The 18276-nt window shown below is 39.2% G+C and overlaps 1 protein-coding gene across 1 annotated transcript in view; it reads right to left on the bottom strand.

Annotated features, from left to right (window-relative positions):
• dhx38 (DEAH-box helicase 38) overlaps positions 1–18276 on the bottom strand; it is a 96008-nt gene that overhangs the window by 57093 nt on the left and 20639 nt on the right. The window contains exons 8-13 of the mRNA XM_033035740.1: positions 11901–12056; positions 11270–11431; positions 9899–10006; positions 3814–3926; positions 2614–2751; positions 538–724 (exon numbers count right to left, since the gene is read on the bottom strand). Of these exons, the coding sequence (XP_032891631.1) occupies positions 538–724; positions 2614–2751; positions 3814–3926; positions 9899–10006; positions 11270–11431; positions 11901–12056 (864 nt within the window). The remainder of the gene's footprint in view (positions 1–537; positions 725–2613; positions 2752–3813; positions 3927–9898; positions 10007–11269; positions 11432–11900; positions 12057–18276) is intronic.

Raw genomic sequence — 18276 nt, 5'->3', positions numbered from 1 at the left:
TGTTTTGACTTCTGAAATGTTAAATCAGTTACAAATCACATGCAAATCTGGCTTCAAGGCAACTCTACATGTGTTTAGTTGTACTTTTATCATTAAAACATTTTCAAGCTAACATTTTATCAACTTTTCTCATTTTATAATACAATTAAACTTCTTGAAAAGCTATACAATTATTCATAAAAGAGTATTTCATATCTGATCAAAGCACTGTTTATAACTAGTTTACCTTCATGGAGCTGTTTTTTTTTTGAAGATCTGACTCAATGCTAATCTTAAAGTAAATGTAAACCAAGCATATAATGCCCCTGAAGTATAGGGCTTCTTCAATGTGAGCCACAGCTAATGATCACAGAATAAGTCAACAATTTTAATATTAATATCAATTATGCTTTTCACTCTCATTGAGAATATTAAATGTTTAACATACTGTTTCATAAGAAACATTATTTAAAAAAAAAGAAAAGCTATTGCCATGCATCTCTGGTGAGCATGGTAAACTAACACTACAAAAAAACGCAAGCAAACTAATTTCATTACCTCTTCTCCAAGATTCACATTCATTTCCTCACTGACACGTTTTGCCACAGACATGGCTGCAACACGCCTGGGCTGAGTACATCCAATCATGCCGTAGTTTGAATACCCATCTTCACTAAGATACTGTGTTAGCTGAGTAGTCTTTCCACTACCAGTTTCTCCGACAACAATGACCACGTTGTTATCCCTGTAAGAATGAAGGGAAAAGAGGGATACTTAAATGTTGTTCCTTATTGCTTTCATCTTCCCGAGTTAGGTTTATCTTTTTATGTCCTTAAGCCACGATAAAAGTTGAATCAACTCCTAAGGTGTTTTACAAAGAACTACAGATGCTGGAAAAATCGAAGGTAGGCAAAAATGCTGCAGAAAGTCAGCAGGTGAGGCAGCATCTATGGAGCGAAGGATCAGACTGAAGAAGGATCTCGACCCGAAACGTCACCAATTCCTTCGCTCCATGGATGCTGCCTCACCCGCTGAGTTTCTCCAGCATTTGTCTACCTATGGTGTTTTGATTGCTTTTTCACCATTTAATATTCTCAGAGAATAGGAAGTATACAGAAGCTGCAGATGCTAGTTTACAAAAAAAGACAAAGTGCTGGAGTAACTCAGCAGGACAGACCTCATCTGTGGAGAACATAGACAGGTGACATATCAGGTCGGGTCCCATCTTCAGACAGATTGTTGTTTTTGGGGGGGGGGGAGGGGGGAGAATTCTGGGAGAGATGGGGCAGGGCAAAGCCTGGTAGGCAATAGGTTGATAGTGAGGAGGGTTTTCTGATTGGCAGATGGTCGAACAAAGGCCTTGGATGAAAAGACAGGAGGTTTTAGACAAACGTATTGAAGAGTATGGGAATGGAAGAGGAGTTAGAATGGTTCGCAACCAGAAGGTCCCGTGGCCTAAAGGGCCTGTCCCACTTTCACGACCTAATTCACGACCTCTACCGAGTTTGCCTTCGACTCATATTCGCAGCATGGTCGTCACAAGGTCGTAGGTGGGTCGTAGGAGGCCGTGATGCTAGTCCTAGGTACTCGTGGCATCAAGTATGTCGGGGCGTTTTTTCTAGAATTATGAAAATTGTCCATGAGTAAAAAAGGTCCCTCGTGAAAGTGGGACAGTCCCTTTAGCAGACCGAGGGAAAGTGTTCATCACTTGGTCTTGCCGATGTACAGGAGGCCACATCGGGAACACCAGATACAGCAGATTAGGTTAGACAAAGTGTACGTGAACTTCTCTCACACCTGGATGGAACCAAGGGACAAGGTATAAGGACGGTTGCACAGGAAAATACTGTGGATGGGGCAGTTTGGGTGGGAGGGATGAGTGAACCTAGGAGTTGCGGAGGGAGCAGTCTCTGCGGTAGGCAGAAAGGGGTGGGGATGGTGGTGGGATCGCATTGGAGGTGACGGAAATGTGTCAGACGGGACTGGAAACCCATTTGAACGCTCGGTTGGTGGGACTGGGAACCCGCCCGAAGGCTCGGAGTCTGCCCAAAGGTTCGCGGTTGACGGGACCTCGCCCGAAACCTCGTCGTCGGCGTGATCAGGAACCCACCCGGGAGGAAGCTGGAGTGGTCGGACGCAAGGAGGGTGAACCATAGTAATGACTCCAGCATAGTAATGACTTCAGGTAGGCTGCAGGTTGCACCCTCGGGACACAAGGATGGCTGGGTGAGGAGAGGGGAGGGACATCGGTCACTACCTACAGGAATGGGTCAGTAGAGTGATGGAGGGTAAAGTCTGAGAATACGCCATTTGCCATTTAGGACAGAGATGAGGAGAATTTTTTCCACTCAGCTAATTGTAAAGTTTTGGAACATGGTGACTCAGAAAATGAAGGATATTCATGTGTTAAGAACATCCTAGTCAAAGAACAGTAGATACGAGGAGTAAAATCAGATGATATGAGAATAAGAAATTTGAGATACGTGATTAGATGAGACCTTGCTGAACAAAAGAACAGGATCAGAGACCATAAGGCATGCAATTCCTCATACAGAATCTTAGAAAGTCAAAAACATGAACATATGAAGCTGAAAAATCACCAACCTGCATTATAAACACAAAATGACATCTTACCGTATTATATTGAGCAACTGCTCCCTGACGGCAAATATTGGTAGATACTGTCTCTGTTGAAGAATAGTTTTCTTTTTTGCAAATTCACTGCTTGCAACATTCTTGTCTTTCATGTGGTCAGCAAACTTTTGATCAGTTCTATATTTAAAAAACATTGGAAAATACATTAGTGTATTTATCTGTAATAAGACCATGACTTTTAAATCATGAGACAACATCCAGCCACTTAAATGTGTATTGATGGGTGGCAGAGAACAAATTACATTTTGTGATTAGTTAATTATTAAACTTGCATTTGTGAAAATACATCGGAAAAAGACAATATACAGAAGTGTGCTAGATTTTTTTTATTTCTGAGATAATTTTCAGCTGCATATTGAGTTGAGCTGTCTCTTTGACAATTAAACGGTTGTACTGCAACATCTGTGTGAGAAACATCATTGCATTTCCTAATAATTACATTAATGGATTACAAGGATGCAAGCTGCAAATTTCAAAACTACAATTATACTGCTTACTTGTTGGGCAATAGCTTACAATGTTCAAGATTAATTTTCATTTGTTTGGCCAGTTGTGCAATTTGTGAATAACTTACAAACGAATCAACAAAAAAAAAATCAGTGACTATTTTTCACACCTAACATCCTCCCATAGAAATCCTGTCACCATTAAATTCAATGTCCTCTGATTCCCGAACTGTTTTGTACAAAACCTTCCTCATATTTTGTATTATTTTGCTGTTAGCTTTTACAATCTATTAGGACTGCTTGTTCGAGCAATGGCCTCTAAATTCAGGCTGCTAATATTCCAGTCATATATTAAGAAACAGTAATCATTGAACCCCGTGAGAATAAATTGAGCAAGGATTCAACACCCTATTCAATATAGGACTCCTTGCAGGTCAGTTCAATTGACTGCAATTTTTAATTTAGGCCTCAAAATATTCTTCTCCAATTTAGGGAGTCTAAGCATTCAATAGTTTGGGATTAACACTGCTGGGTTTGCAAGCAAAGAATTTCACCGTGCCGAGTCACATGTGACTATAAAGTATTCCAACTATTTCTTTAAATTAGTTTAACTTATTTTAACATATTTTGCCGCTACTGTTTGGCAACCATTTTATTTTACGAATTAAAATGTTACAAATATTGGTGAAGGGCAAAAATTAAAACATTTTTTAAAAAGTAAAAATTAATCTACCTGTAATCCACTTTCCCATCTTCTTCTACATCTTTATCTTTCTCTTCTACCTGTTTTATGCCCATGATGTCTCCCAATTTAGTCCCAGCCAGTTCCCAGTGTTTATGCTGAGCCTAAAAAAGAAAAGTTGCATTAGAATTATATTATTAAAAAATACTTCAGCCATATCATAATTGTCACAGCTTTCAGAGAAACAAAATGGGCTCGGAAAATTCCATTCAATATTTCTTTATTTTCTCAATAGTCATTATGTCACACTTACCAAGTTAAAAGCAATATGTACAATATAAATGTTTAAGAAGGAACTGCAGATGCTGGAAAATCGAAGGTAGACAAAAATGCCGGAGAAACTCAGCGGGTGAGGCAGCATCTATGGAGCGAAGGAAATAGGGAATGTTTCGGTCCGAAACGTTGCCTATTTCCTTTGCTCCATAAATGCTGCCTCACCCGCTGAGTTTCTCCAGCATTTTTGTCTACCTTCGATTTTCCTGCATCTGCAGTTCCTTCTTAAACATTTATATTGTACATATTGCATTGTGTGTTACAGATGTATTGTAACAGCATCTTGAAAATATTGTTACTTCGGCTGAACAAAATGCTAAATAGCACCTACAAATAGTTATTAAAACCAATTAGATAACATGAGAAATGAAGTCTCTCAGATTGACTATGTCATACCAACAGCAATAATATGGCACCGTTTTAAATTTTACCCAAGAAGCATATCAATTTAAAATTACTACATTTCAATCCAATTGTGAAATATCTTTGTCAAATTGTGAAGGTTCCAGAATTGATCCTTGAGAAATGCAGCTATACATTAGCCTATCAATCAGATGATATCTTAGTTTAGTTTATAGATATAGCATGGAACCTCGACCCACCGAGTCCTTGCTGAGCAGCGATCTCCACACCGTAACACCAAAGTCCACACTGACCATCCTACACACTAGAGGAAGTTTGCAGAACCCAATTAACCTACGAACCTTGGAGTCTCTGGAATGTGCAAGGAAATTGGAGCATCTGGAGAAAACCCATGCAGTCACAGGGGGAACGTGCAAACTCCGCACAGACAGTACCCGTAGTCAAGATCGAACCCGGAAAACCGGCGATGTGAGGCAGCAGCTCTACCATTACGCCACTCCCAAATTTATGTTATTCATATTTCAAACAAATTACCATAAAATGGCTCCCGAAAATTTACAAAATCTCATCTAAAAGAATCCCCAATTCACCAAACCGATGGCAATCACAAAAATTCAATCAGAGATGTACCCTACACTTCACAGATCTTTCTGCACATACTATAATTCTGACGCTTAAAACTGATTCCAACTGACAGGTCTGATTCTACCTTTGCCTCCCTCCTTGAATGAATAGTTACAAATTTACAATCCAAACCACATTTACTGAACTCAGATTTTTGGGAAATTATACCCAATTTATTTGTAATTTCCTCAGTCTGAAATCCTGGAAACTTGTCTATCTTATCATAACTCCCCTTAAATAATTTTGCATATTGAATTCACAATACTACTTCCTTAGCTCTTATTTAGCTCTTTTTATTGCTGTGACAACAGGCATCAATAAAAGTTGCTTCGCAAGACTGTTGTTTATTTATTTGTCCATTGTAGCACAACATGCAGTTTCTTACTGAACCCAGTTCCTTTAAATGCTTCAAAGCATTTAGAGCAATTAGGTTTAATCTTTTGTCTATTGTCTATCTCCATTAAGTCTATATTCTGCTGCAATTACCAAGACTTACTCTGAATTCCCACTTCTGGCAACACACAGTAAATTCATGTTTTTCAGGTATTTGTGCATCCAGAATTTTCATGCAACTGGAAAAAATTCTAAGAATAATAAGCAATTTAGTTTAGTTTATCAGTTTAGAGATACAGCGCGGAAACAGGCCCTTCGACCCACCGAGTCCTTGCTGAGCAGCGATCTCCACACCGTAACACTATCCTACACATGCTAAGTAACATTTTTACATTTACCAAGCCAATAAACCCATAAAGGGTCTGAAGAAGGGTTTCGGCCCGAAACGTCGCCTATTTCCTTCGCTCCATAGATGCTGCTGCACCCGCTGAGTTCCTCCAGCAATTTTGTGTACCAAACCCATAAACCTGTTCGTCTTTAGAGTGTGGGAGGAAACCGAAAATCTCGGAGTAAACCCACGCAGGTCACGGGGAGAATGTACAAACTCCGTACAGACAGCACTCGTAGTCAGGATCTAACCCGGGTCTCCGGCACTGCGCGCGCTGTAAGGCAGCAATTCTAGCACTGCGCCACCATACCACACAAAATTTCATAAAACATTCTCAAAAAAACATAACTTTAAACTTGGGTTCTGATATTTTTTTCACTTAGTGATCCCCATCAGTCTAGGGCGCATCAGCCCCACATGTATTTACAAATGCCAGGCTGGTTCCAATAGTGTTACATAAAGTGTAAATATATTTTGCCCATCTATCCACTACATCAGATAAAAATACTCCCGACAAAGGTATGAAATGCAAATGTTCTTTTAATATCAAAAACAGAAAGTAGAAGCGGGTAAAAGGCCTGAAAAAACTAAAAATAGTATTGTTCTTATGGAAGAATTGAACATTGATTCAACACTTTGTTACATTACTTCACAATGTCCAGTTCATGAGTTCCTCCTGAAAGCAAAGCTACATACAAGTTTTGAAAAGTGCCATGCAACACATACAGTGAAGGATGACAATCAAGATCACACTTTATAGGATTAGTTTTCCTTAGAGTACCGAGGACATCGCAGGGATAATGCTATGGAAAAAGTAGAGGAATTTTATAAAAAATGAATCTTTTAAAGATTCAGTGTGGAATTCAAAAATTAAATGCCTTTAGTGAAAAGAAAACTAGCAGTAGAGGCATTTTGTGAAACTTAAGGATTTAGTTGTTGAATAATCTGGCTGCCGAGCATATTTATGATGCTAATGAAACAAGGTTAATGTGGTACTGCCTTCCAAACACAACATTAACTGGTGCAAAGAATTTGCACATGCTTTTAAACAAAAAAATCTCTCAAATATACATGTGTGCAATTGCCACATGAATCCATCATGTGCAATTGTTATCAGGAAGTATTCGAAACCAAGTTTTACAGATATCATTCATCTCCCTGTCGATTATCAAAAGAATGCCAAAATGGATGAAGATACGTGTAGATTCATCATGTTTTTGACAAAGCATTTATGTACAAAAGTTCCTGAAGACAGCAAAGAAATGTTTTTGTTAGATAACTCTGCACTCATTCTTCTGCAAAAAACATTTGTGAAAGGACATTTTTTTGTTATTTTTCTCCCTGGCCGGGTGACAAATTTAATTCAGCTTATGGGTCAGGGCTTAATACAAAATGTGTGCATTTTGTAACAGAATGAAAGTGATGATGGATGAGTGACAGAGGAAAACATTTACTGGTAAATTGCTGTCAAAGGATTTTAAAATGTGTTAAAACTTGTTGAGTAATGAAATGGCATTTCTGCTCACACGGTAATGCAGATTCATCTTCTTCATTTACACTTTTTGCATGATATAAAAAAGCCATGTAAGCAAGCGTATATAAAGGTAACAAGCCTAAATCTTCTCAGCCATATCTTTAAAAGTTCTGTTGAAATTGGTGAATAATCTGCATTGCCATTTTGACATTTAGAATTTAATGATTTTAGTTTAAATGATACCCTAGCCTTTGCTAGGACATGCATAAAAGTCCATGCATAGCCTATATAAAGTTGATTTGCTTTTATGAACACATGTTTAGTGAATTTAGTTTTGTATTACATAAAATAAGTGTAAAAAAACAGGTTTAGTTTATTTATGTTAATACCCAAGGGCAGTGCAGTTGTAGGCCTATTAGAGGCCTCTTTGAACATTTGGCACCATGTGATAGTGAATAAGAAGGGTCTCGACCAGAAACGTCACCCATTCCTTCTCTCTAGAGATGCAGCCTGTTACTCCAGCTTTGTGTGTCTATCTACAGCCATTCATTTGACTTATTTTTCCTGTTGTGCAGTAATTATGTTTAGCATTAACATACAATTGCTGTATATTGACATTTTAATATTTATAGGGCAGCTAAGTGCTATACAGTTCAGTAATTTATTTGTATGTTCATGCATAGAATAGTGGAGTGATACAAAACAAATGAACATTTCTCATGTAACTAGCATCCCACATGGATGCCAGATGGCTGAATATGTGCGGCACAAAAGTATTTTCAATGAAATCAATTCATGTTAACTCTAGCTCTACAGCTCTCCCCATTGATTACACTATTACAGCGATCAGACACTAATCAATAACAAAAGAAGAAAATGTGAGAAATACTCAAGGCACCAGGAACAAGCTAGGGTTTCATGGTATTATGCCCTTTACAAAATTGCCTGGTCGATAGATTAATGAGGGCAATTAGAGAGTTTAAAAAAACAGGGGAAGATGTAAAGCTGTGAGATACAGGTCAGAGCTATTACAGAGAGGGAGATCAGGCAGTACTTGTAGAGAAAGAAAAACTCAATTAACATGACAAACACAATCCTTGGTACAGGACCGGCCAGTGCTGATTCAAAAAGACAAAGCAAGTTATTGCAATTATTAATTTCAATATTTAGAACTGAAGATTACAGTGTCTAAACAAACAATGAGGACCTTAAGTCTGAAGAAGGGTCTCAACCCGAAACGTCACCCCTTCCTTCTCTCCAGAGATGCTGCCTGTCCCGCTGAGTTACTCTAGCATTTTGTGTCTATCTTTGGTTTAAACAAGCATCTGCACATCCAGAGACCCAAACAGGATGAAGCAGAGATTCAATTAAGCATCATCCAATCAAGGATATTACATCTAGCATGCACAACATGGTCTCAAAGTCATATAGAGACAAAGCCTTTGCCCACCAAGTGCGTGATGAGAAATGCGGATTCAAAATCCTATACTAATCACGGTTTTTGGTCAGATTTTCCTGGAACACAGGCACCAGAAATGGATCTTCTGGCCGTAACATGCTTATTAAATTTAGCGTCAATGCATGTGTTGAAGCCTTGCAGTGCAAAAGGCATGCAGCCAAAATGGTAAGCTCAAAACAAATAAATCTTCCAACAGCCAGCTAACTATACCCCAGGCTTAATCAGCTGTCATAAAAGTAAATGTTTGTGAATGTCTTGGACATTCATGAATAGATAAAAACTATAAAAAATAAATTAAAACATACCACTCTAGAACATTTTAATCTATTTAAAAATAACAAGAATAATTAAATATAGAGCATCTGAATTACTGACACTCGCCTCTTTCCCTTGTAGCTCTTTTCAACACCTCTCAATCGATAAGAATGGAGTTATTCAATATGCTGGAAAATGGCATTGCATTGCAAGGCCAATGTCACATCACAGTGAGGAAATCACTGGCAAAGCACCGATCAAGAAGTTCAGGACATGTTCACGAGGGAGTCCTTACAGTTTCAGAGGGAAGTGCTGGTGTTGCACAAAAAACGCCTGGCATTTCTCACCAAAATCAGATGAATTAACATAAATTGTCATGCTGTTAGTCTTGGAATATAGGTAACCAAATAAAATAACCATTTTGGGCTATTTATTAATTTATACTCTTATAATACCAGCACACCAATTTGGTGCAGTGCTTAAAATAGGTCACAATATGTTTGTCACTGAGTGCTGTAATGCCACAACATTTCAAGATTTTCAATGGGCAACATGAAATTGGTGTAGATCAGTTTTATTTTATATAATTTAAACATGATAAGCTTAAGTTTTAAATCTTAAGAGTCGTGGAATCATACAGCGTGGAAACAGGCCCTTCAGCCCAACTTGCCCACATCGACCAACATGTCCCATCTACAAGAGTCCCACCTGCCTGCGTTTGGCCCATCTCTCTCTAAACCTGTCCTATCCATGTACGTCTAATTGTTTCTTAAATGCTCTTAAAATTGAAAAATACTACTCATATTCAAATTTCACATTATAAAATAATCCACTCCTCTCACCTTGTAATAAATTCTTCCCTGCAATTCAAAGTAGCAGGACTATTTTAAAAATATAATCAATTTACCTTTTTGCGCTCTTTCTGCTCACGGTGCCTGCGCACGAGCTGGCTTCCTTTGCGAGAGATGATTGCCATGTCGGATGTGGCATCTTTTACTGGAATCACTGGCTCAGGCTGTCAAAAGAAAGAACAGCATTAAAAGCATAATCAATGGAAGAAAAATAGGTCATTTTGTCCTTCAAGCCTACCGTATCATTCACCAACATCATGGCTGCCCTGCCATTTTCCTCCTTCAACCCCATATTCCTCAATTCCCTTATATTCAGAATTCTATTGTTTTGTTTAGTGTGAAATAAATGATAGAGTGACCATGTCTCTCCAAACATTGGCCACCCTTAGAGTGAAGATTATTCTGAGACTGACTTATTCTAGACTCCTCAGCCAGTGGAAACATAAACACAGCATCCAGTTTATCATGCCATGTTAGAATTTTACAAGTACCTGAATTCTGGAAACTCAAATCCTCTTGAGATAAAGGCCAACGTACCATTTACTGTACTTTTACATTTCCTTTCAATAACTTGCATGCAAGAACAATTAGAAAATAGATAACGGCCAGACAAATGAGCAGGAAAGTATTTCTGGAACCTTCAGGGTCAATTTTGCTCTGAGTTTCCTCGTTGCCAACCACTGGGAGCAATGTTTCCTCAGAGGTGTGCAGTCACTCATGGGCACAGTTCTCGACATCATGCTGCATTAGACAATTTTCTCATCACCGTTTGCCCCTTTGATCAATTACCATAAATCTGTTGTCTCATCACTTACACTTCTATTATCTGACTGAAGTAGCTTTCCTTATATACTATATCATAATTCTTTATGATGGTGATCGGCTCCATTAAATCTTCCTTTACACTTCTATACTCCAAGCATATTCCCAGATGTTCGAGCTAAATGTGCCTGAAGTTCAACATCCATTGGAACGTACTCTGCATTCACGCCACATTAATCAGTTCCTTCCTAAAGTGGGCTGCTTAAAATTATATAACCATAGCTGGGTTTCAAGTGGAAATGTAAAAGTTCAGCACAATTCTATTCATATTTTTGTATCCGAACACATTTCAAACATGTCTGTGAACCAATTAACACACTACAGGTGCACTAATGCTGGCAGCATACATTACTTCCGGGATAGATTTGGAACAATGCCACCCCTGTGAATATTTGAAGAAATGTTTTTTTGCTGGGTACAAAACTATTTTTTTCTTTAAATATTTTTAACTATTAATAATTTCCAAACATTAAAAATCATACTTCCCTTTGAAAGGAACATAGCGGCTGGCAGCCTAACATAGATCTCTTGACCAACATTATTCTATATAGACAGGTTTAGGACTTGAGTTTGTTAAAAAATAACACAGCTGGCTGTGGACTTACTTGTTTGGTGAAGACAATTCGTCCATCCAGGAATGGCGGGACTAAATTATGTACTAATAAATGAACTCTAGTTGCACTGTCCTCTTCGAAATCTTCATCCACTTCCAGACGTTGAACCACGCCACTGGTTAACATTCGATTTGTTTCCCATCGCTCATTATCCTACAAAACAGCCATTTAGCAACAATTAATAAATTCTGACATATTCCTCAATCAATTGTACCGTATGAGATTAATGGAATCAAATGTCTGACTACAATTTTGTTAACAAAATATAACTCGGTTTCAGCAAGAATCTAATGAAAAATAAATCTAACTCAGGAAAGGACTTGAATGCAATGTGGTACAAAATGTGATACAGCTAGACAAATATTTGACAAAACCAAATAAACCTCTTGATAATTATCAAGTCTTTGACAAACCTGAATTTCAAGGAAACCAACATTGAATTCAGCAAGGTAACACCACAAGTTTTAAAACTTGTTTCAAAATATAATCTTAGGCAAGTTTTTGGTTAACGTGGTGTACGTCTTAAAATTGCATACTCTAGAAATAGGTTTACATTTTACACTTTTTTTTCTGGAATCTTTCAACAAATTGGGGTAGCAAATAAACAAAATATGATCTGTACCTCATTAATCTGTCTCTTCTGAGCAGAAATTCTTTTCTGAGACTGTTTTTGCAATAATTGTTCCCGTTTCTTCACATATTCTTCTGAAGTGTATGCTAGAGGATTATGAAAGTCATCATGTCCTTCGTCCATCATGTACCAATCTCTATCTGCTTGCTACAGACATTTCAAAAACACAAACAAGATAGAACAATAATATAATTGTTTATCAAATAAAACTGAAAATTAGGTTTTCACTACGATGAAATTAAACGGTAGATTCATATTCCAAAATAATGCAACCATATACTTAATTTGAAGTGGTACTTTAAGTCAAATCGATTCTCATATGCACAAGGGCGGTGAGGTGCACATATAGTGAAAATCTTGCTGCAGCAGCATCATAGGCACATTGACTCAAACACACAAAGACAAATTAAACAAAGATCACATAAAAGTCTGTAAGGCAGTAAAATTGAATATTACTGCCTTACATTGAAAAACATTAGTGAAAAACAATTATTTCCATTGAAAAACAAATTTACAGCCTGATGAAAGGAGATTTACACAAAGTATAAATCCTAGATTTTATGTTTTTATTTCAATTTTCAGCATTTTCACCCTGAATATGTCTTGACAAGATAAACCCAATAGCACCATCACCATGGGAGAAATTAATGGTCTACAACAATAACCACAGACACATGAAAATTTAGCCCATAAGGTCCAACACTGCAGACAATGTTGGACCTTGATAAGGAAATGCTGGTTGATTACCTTCAACCACCCTCCCGAGTTGATTAATCAATACTGAGGAACTTGGGATGGGAGGGTGAGGGGGTCTCAAGTGCTAATGAGTGGATCATTAGCATTGCCACTGACTGATTTGGCTATGCCCTAAAGAACATGAATGCCAGGCTACATCTGTGGCAGGTGATGAATAAATCAATTGAAGGGATAAAACTAAATGAATGTTCCCACCAATCTCCCCAAGGCAAATACATCTGTCCATAAGTTGAGAGGCCAAAGTCTGATCTTCGCAGCAAGGTCACCCTCCATTGTGATGTGTGCTGCATAGGGGAGACCACAGTACACTTTGCAACAAGACTGAGTATATATGAAGCGTTATGGGCAATTCAACTGCTACTATCACAATCTCCAACCTCAAGGGCCCACATGTCCTTCAATATACCGCTATTATTATGACAGGGGATTAAAGGTGGTCCATTGGAGCATACTGTGGGCAGCACAAGGTTTGCAAAAAGACAGACCCAAGTTGAAGTGCTAACACAAGCTCCTAAACTGCAAAAGTAGTGTGCAGTAGACCTAAGCAATCCAAGGATCAACTAATCAGATCAAACATGGAAACAAGGAACTGCAGACGGTGTACATAGAAACATAGAAATTAGGTGCAGGAGTAGGCCATTCGGCCCTTCGAGCCTGCACCGCCATTCAATATGATCATGGCTGATCATCCAACTCAGTATCCCGTACCTGCCTTCTCTCCATACCCTCTGATCCCCTTAGCCACAAGGGCCACATCTAACTCCCTCTTAAATATAGCCAATGAACTGGCCTCGACTACCCTCTGTGGCAGAGAGTTCCAGAGATTCACCACTCTCTGTGTGAAAAAATTTCTTCTCAACTCGGTTTTAAAGGATTTCCCCCTTATCCTTAAGCTGTGACCCCTTGTCCTGGACTTCCCTCACATAGGTGAGATCCTGCGCAGACTCGGCAACCATTTCGCTGAACACTTGCACTCAGTCTGCCAAGGCCTAGTGGATCTCCTGGTTGCCAGACTGACAGTCCTGTCCTGGGCCTCCCCCATTGCCAGAGTAAGGCCACACTCAAACTGGAGGAACAGCACCTCATATTCCACATGGATAGCTTACTATCCAATAGAATGGACATTGCATTCTCCAATTTTAAGTAACTAATTTTAGGTTGGTAGATTAATTGACCACTGTAAATTACCCCTTGCATGCAGGCAAGCGGTAGAATAAGGTGGGAGAATGTGGGGACGATTTTAAAAAAAAAATTGTATTAATGCAGGATTAGTATGAATGGGTGACCGATGTTGTCAAGTATTTGAAAGGATGAAGTGCTGTATCTCTCTGTGACTAAATTAGGAGCAGGATAGAAAATATCTGTGACAAATCAAATATAATGTATAAAAATTGAGATTATTCCTTTAGATACAAATAATAGACTGTTACTATTAATAATTACTATATTAAATGGTGCACGACCATATCATGTTAGTGTTCAAAGATATTTGGATGACCCTCAGCAAAAAAAACAATAAGTTCACTACTTGCATGTTTCCATGTTAAGAGGGCAAATCGTATGATGCCATTTGAAACAGCGCAACACAGTAATCTGCTACAATTGTACAGGGCTGCAGTCAAATCACAGCTGGAGTGCTGTCTCCTTATTCAAGGATGGATAAACACACCTTGAAGGCAAGGTACATGTATTTACAAGATAGATTCTTGGGATAACACATTAAGCAGGATGATTTCTCCAATTTCGAAAAAATGTGCAACTTTATTGAAACATTAAAAACTCCAAGGAAAGTTCATTGAGTAAATGCTGAAGGGATATATCCCCTGGTGGAGCAGAATTAAACCCGCAAAGGGATATTCTCAGGGTAAAGGATTAATCACATAAGACTTACGATGAGCAACTGTTACTCAGAAAACAGAATCCTTTAATTCTCTAAAGTTGTGAATGCGGAGATATTAAGTATATCTTATACTGAGAGTTTGGGGTGACAGAACAAATCAATGGTTATGTGGACCAGGCGTTTAAATTATATTCAGTCATTACTGAATAGCCGAGCAGGCTTGAAGGGCCATAATGGCCTACTTCTACACAAATTTAATGTTGTTCATATAATCCATGAACAAGTGCTATGTGCACAATTCTAATGAGCTCCCTCCAGAGTTCCTCACCATCACACAAGCTAACTTCAATCAATTCAATCCCTGAAAATAAAACTTAGCTTAGACTTCTGAATGCAGCAAAGTCTACGGAAGACAAAATCTCGGCTGCAGCATTGAAGGCCTGCGCACAGAATTACCTAGATCTCCAGCAGAGTTACAATTCTGGCATTACCCAAGTATATGGAAAGTTGCCAAGCTGTGTACAAAAGGAGAGATAAATCTAATTAAACTAATTACCACCGAGTGAGTTTACTGTCCATCATGAGGCCACTACAGGTTTGTCCTTGGCATTAGGGTGAGGGTTATCAACACAAACATATTCATTAATAACCCACTCACTAAAGCCCAATTAGATTCAGATAAGGAGTTCCGTTTAAAGTAGTCAATGGCTAGTAAAGGGCCGAATGGCCTACTCCTGCACCTATTTTCTATGTTTCTAAAGGAAATGCACACCTGTGATTGGAGTCATACCTTGCCCAAGGATAGTTGTGATTCTAAATTGGGCAAAGGCTAATTAAAACAGCATTAGGCAGGAAATGGAAATAGATTGGTTCAATGGTGCTTTATTGTCACATCTGAGAAGTGCAAATGCAGTGAAATAGTTTTCTTACAAACTGTCCAGTAGACTATCACCATACCACACCCCAATTAGTAGTTGTACATAAATAGTCCACTGAACCCACATGCAATAGATACCCTGTCTTGGTGCCCTTTTCAAAGTCCAGTCCACACTCTAGTTGTTATAAGAGGTGCCCGATTCAGACCAGCCACAGGCTGCTGCGGGCCTCCAGCCTCCTACTTCCTTGGTCAACTAGCAACCGATGCCCGCTCCTCATCAGTTCACCCTTGTCCCACAGCTGACCTCGCGGATGTGGTAGGTCCAACCCCGGTTTCCTCCTCTCCTACCGGACTTGCTCCTCTCCTGTCGCATCTGGTCGTCATCGCCGACTCCATCCTCCATAAAGAGCAAACACATCTTTGATTTGTTTTTCTATGACTCCTAGAGCAGCCTCAATGCCATTTCTATGAGCAGCCTCGATGCCAGACGTGCTGGCAACAGTGGATATCTTTTGAGTACAGACAGCCAAGGTCCAAGATATCATCATACTTGAACATCTCGGTGTAGTTTCTTCCCTCCGTGTTCAAAACAGTTTCCTTCTCTCCTCTCCTGTTGGCCGTTTCATTCAAGAAGCGACGAGCGATTCCTCTGGTCCCACAAACAACTGCGTTTTGTGCCACTGACATAATTAGTGAGGAGAAGTCAAAGTGCACCTTTATGATAGGCAACTTCAGTTTAACCTCACACCAAAGACTATGTTCCATCATATTTATAAGCCACAAAAGCTGGATGTAATTTTAACTACATTTACGCTCGAGTCTTCGATCTTGCCCGTGGTATCATTTTTTTAACTCATTTCCTTGCTGCTCTTTGTAGACTCAAGACTGTTCAGAAGAATCATGGTCGATGAGTTCATGTTACTTGTCTTCATCTTCCTTCTCCACCAGTTTGTCTGGATCATCTCCGGCCTCCTCTTCCTCACTTATATTTCCTCATCCTATTTTTAACACTCTTTGGCATCTGTGGTGTCAGTGTGTCCTTCATCTGCATCAATGATTTGGACCTCCTCCTCACTAGCTAGTTTGGGGAGTGGCTGCTTGAGGGTAAATCCACATATAACTTGTTGGAGTCTTTCAAAGGCCAGCTGGTTAGAGTCCAGGGTGAGCATTTTCCTGTGTGGTTGAAAGATGCGGTGCCAAAGTTCAGGAACCTTGGATGACAAGAGATCTTGTAAAGTCAAAATTCAAGGTGAAAAAAAACCTGAAATTGGACAAGGCCCTAGAGTAATGTAAAGGAAGCAAGAAATGTTCTTGGCAAGTAGGATTAAGGAGCACCCTTTCCCCAGAAACACTCTTATTTTTAACAGATATATTAAAAGTAGGAGGGTAGGTCCACTCAAGGAGAAAGAAGGGAATCCACATCTAGTGTCAGGATGAACAAGGTCCTAAATGAGTGATTTGTGTTGGCTTTGGATCGTAAATGAATTACGGTGGTTTTAAAGTGAATTAATGATAAATTCCCAGGGCATGACCAAATATACCTTCAGACCCTGTGGGAAACAAGATAACTCTGCTCAATAGGAAATAAAAAAATTGTTAGGACAAATTTGGAGTATGGTGTGCAGTTCTGGTCGGCATTACAAGAAAGATGTGGAGACTGGAGAGGATGCAGAAGGTGGTTACCAAGATGATGTCCGGATTAGTGAGTATGAACTAGAAGGATCTGGACAAACTTGGATACTTTTCTCTTGAACGTGAGACGCAGAGGGGCAACGAGATAGCACAGGGCTCTCGCTTAACTTTTTTTCCCTGTTGCCAGCCGGGCAACCTTGACAGCTTTTTAGGTTGCCAAATCAGTTTAGGTGGTCATTTAAGACGGTTTGCATGAAGCTTGTGATAATGTGCTTGGACGAAGTGCGTAGTTACCAGTTGGAATTATGCTCAATGAAGCATTCACATATTATGTTCAAGAAGGAACTGCAGATGTTGGAAAATCGGCAACGTTTCAGGCCGAAACCCATCAGTCTGAAGAAGGGTTTCGGCCCGAAACGTTGCCCATTTCCTTCGCTCCATAGATGCTGCAGCATCCTCTGAGTTTCTCCAGCACTTTTGTCTACATTCACATATTATTTCTGCTTCAAATAAAGTCACAAACTAAACATATTCACCAATCAAGACATTATATATACCGCAATGACATGCAGCAAAATTATAATACAATATCTCAACTCTTTTTACGTAGAAACATAGAAAATAGGTGCACGAGTAGGCCATTCGGCCCTTCGAGCCTGCATCGCCATTCAATATGATCATGGCTGATCATCCAACTCAGTATCCCGTACCTGCCCTCTCTCCATACCCCCTGATCCCTTTAGCCACAAGGGCCACATCTAACTCCCTCTTAAATATAGCAATTTACATATTGCAATTGATGCAAGCATGTTTTCTGTGAAGGACCGAAAATTACCATGACATGGCCATAGCATGGGTCGTTATTGCTATTGGCACAGAAACACTCTGGCTTCCCACATAATTTATCCATAACAAAATATACGGGTTGCAAGGAAATTTCTAAAGGCATTTTATGATAATAGCTGTTAAAACCGACTATACCCATCTGACAGGTTAAACATTACACTAACTGACAAGAGATGGCCAAAGGACATAACTGCAGCAAATGTTCTTTTGGTAATATGTTTAAAGGTGTCAAAACAAATAATAACATTGGGAATTAAAACACGTTTGATTGCATTCCGTTATCAAACATAGTCAATGTTCGCTCTGAAGACCATGAAGCACAATGCGGTTAGGGGGTGTGTGAATCAGTGCGGGGTGGATAGATGGCGGGGGGCGGGTTTGAGAAGGCAATCGGTGCGGAATGGATGGATTGAGGC

Source organism: Amblyraja radiata, chromosome 17 (genome assembly GCF_010909765.2).
Source record: "Amblyraja radiata isolate CabotCenter1 chromosome 17, sAmbRad1.1.pri, whole genome shotgun sequence".
Taxonomy (NCBI): Eukaryota; Metazoa; Chordata; class Chondrichthyes; order Rajiformes; family Rajidae; genus Amblyraja; species Amblyraja radiata.
This window is presented reverse-complemented; position numbering and strand designations above follow the sequence as displayed.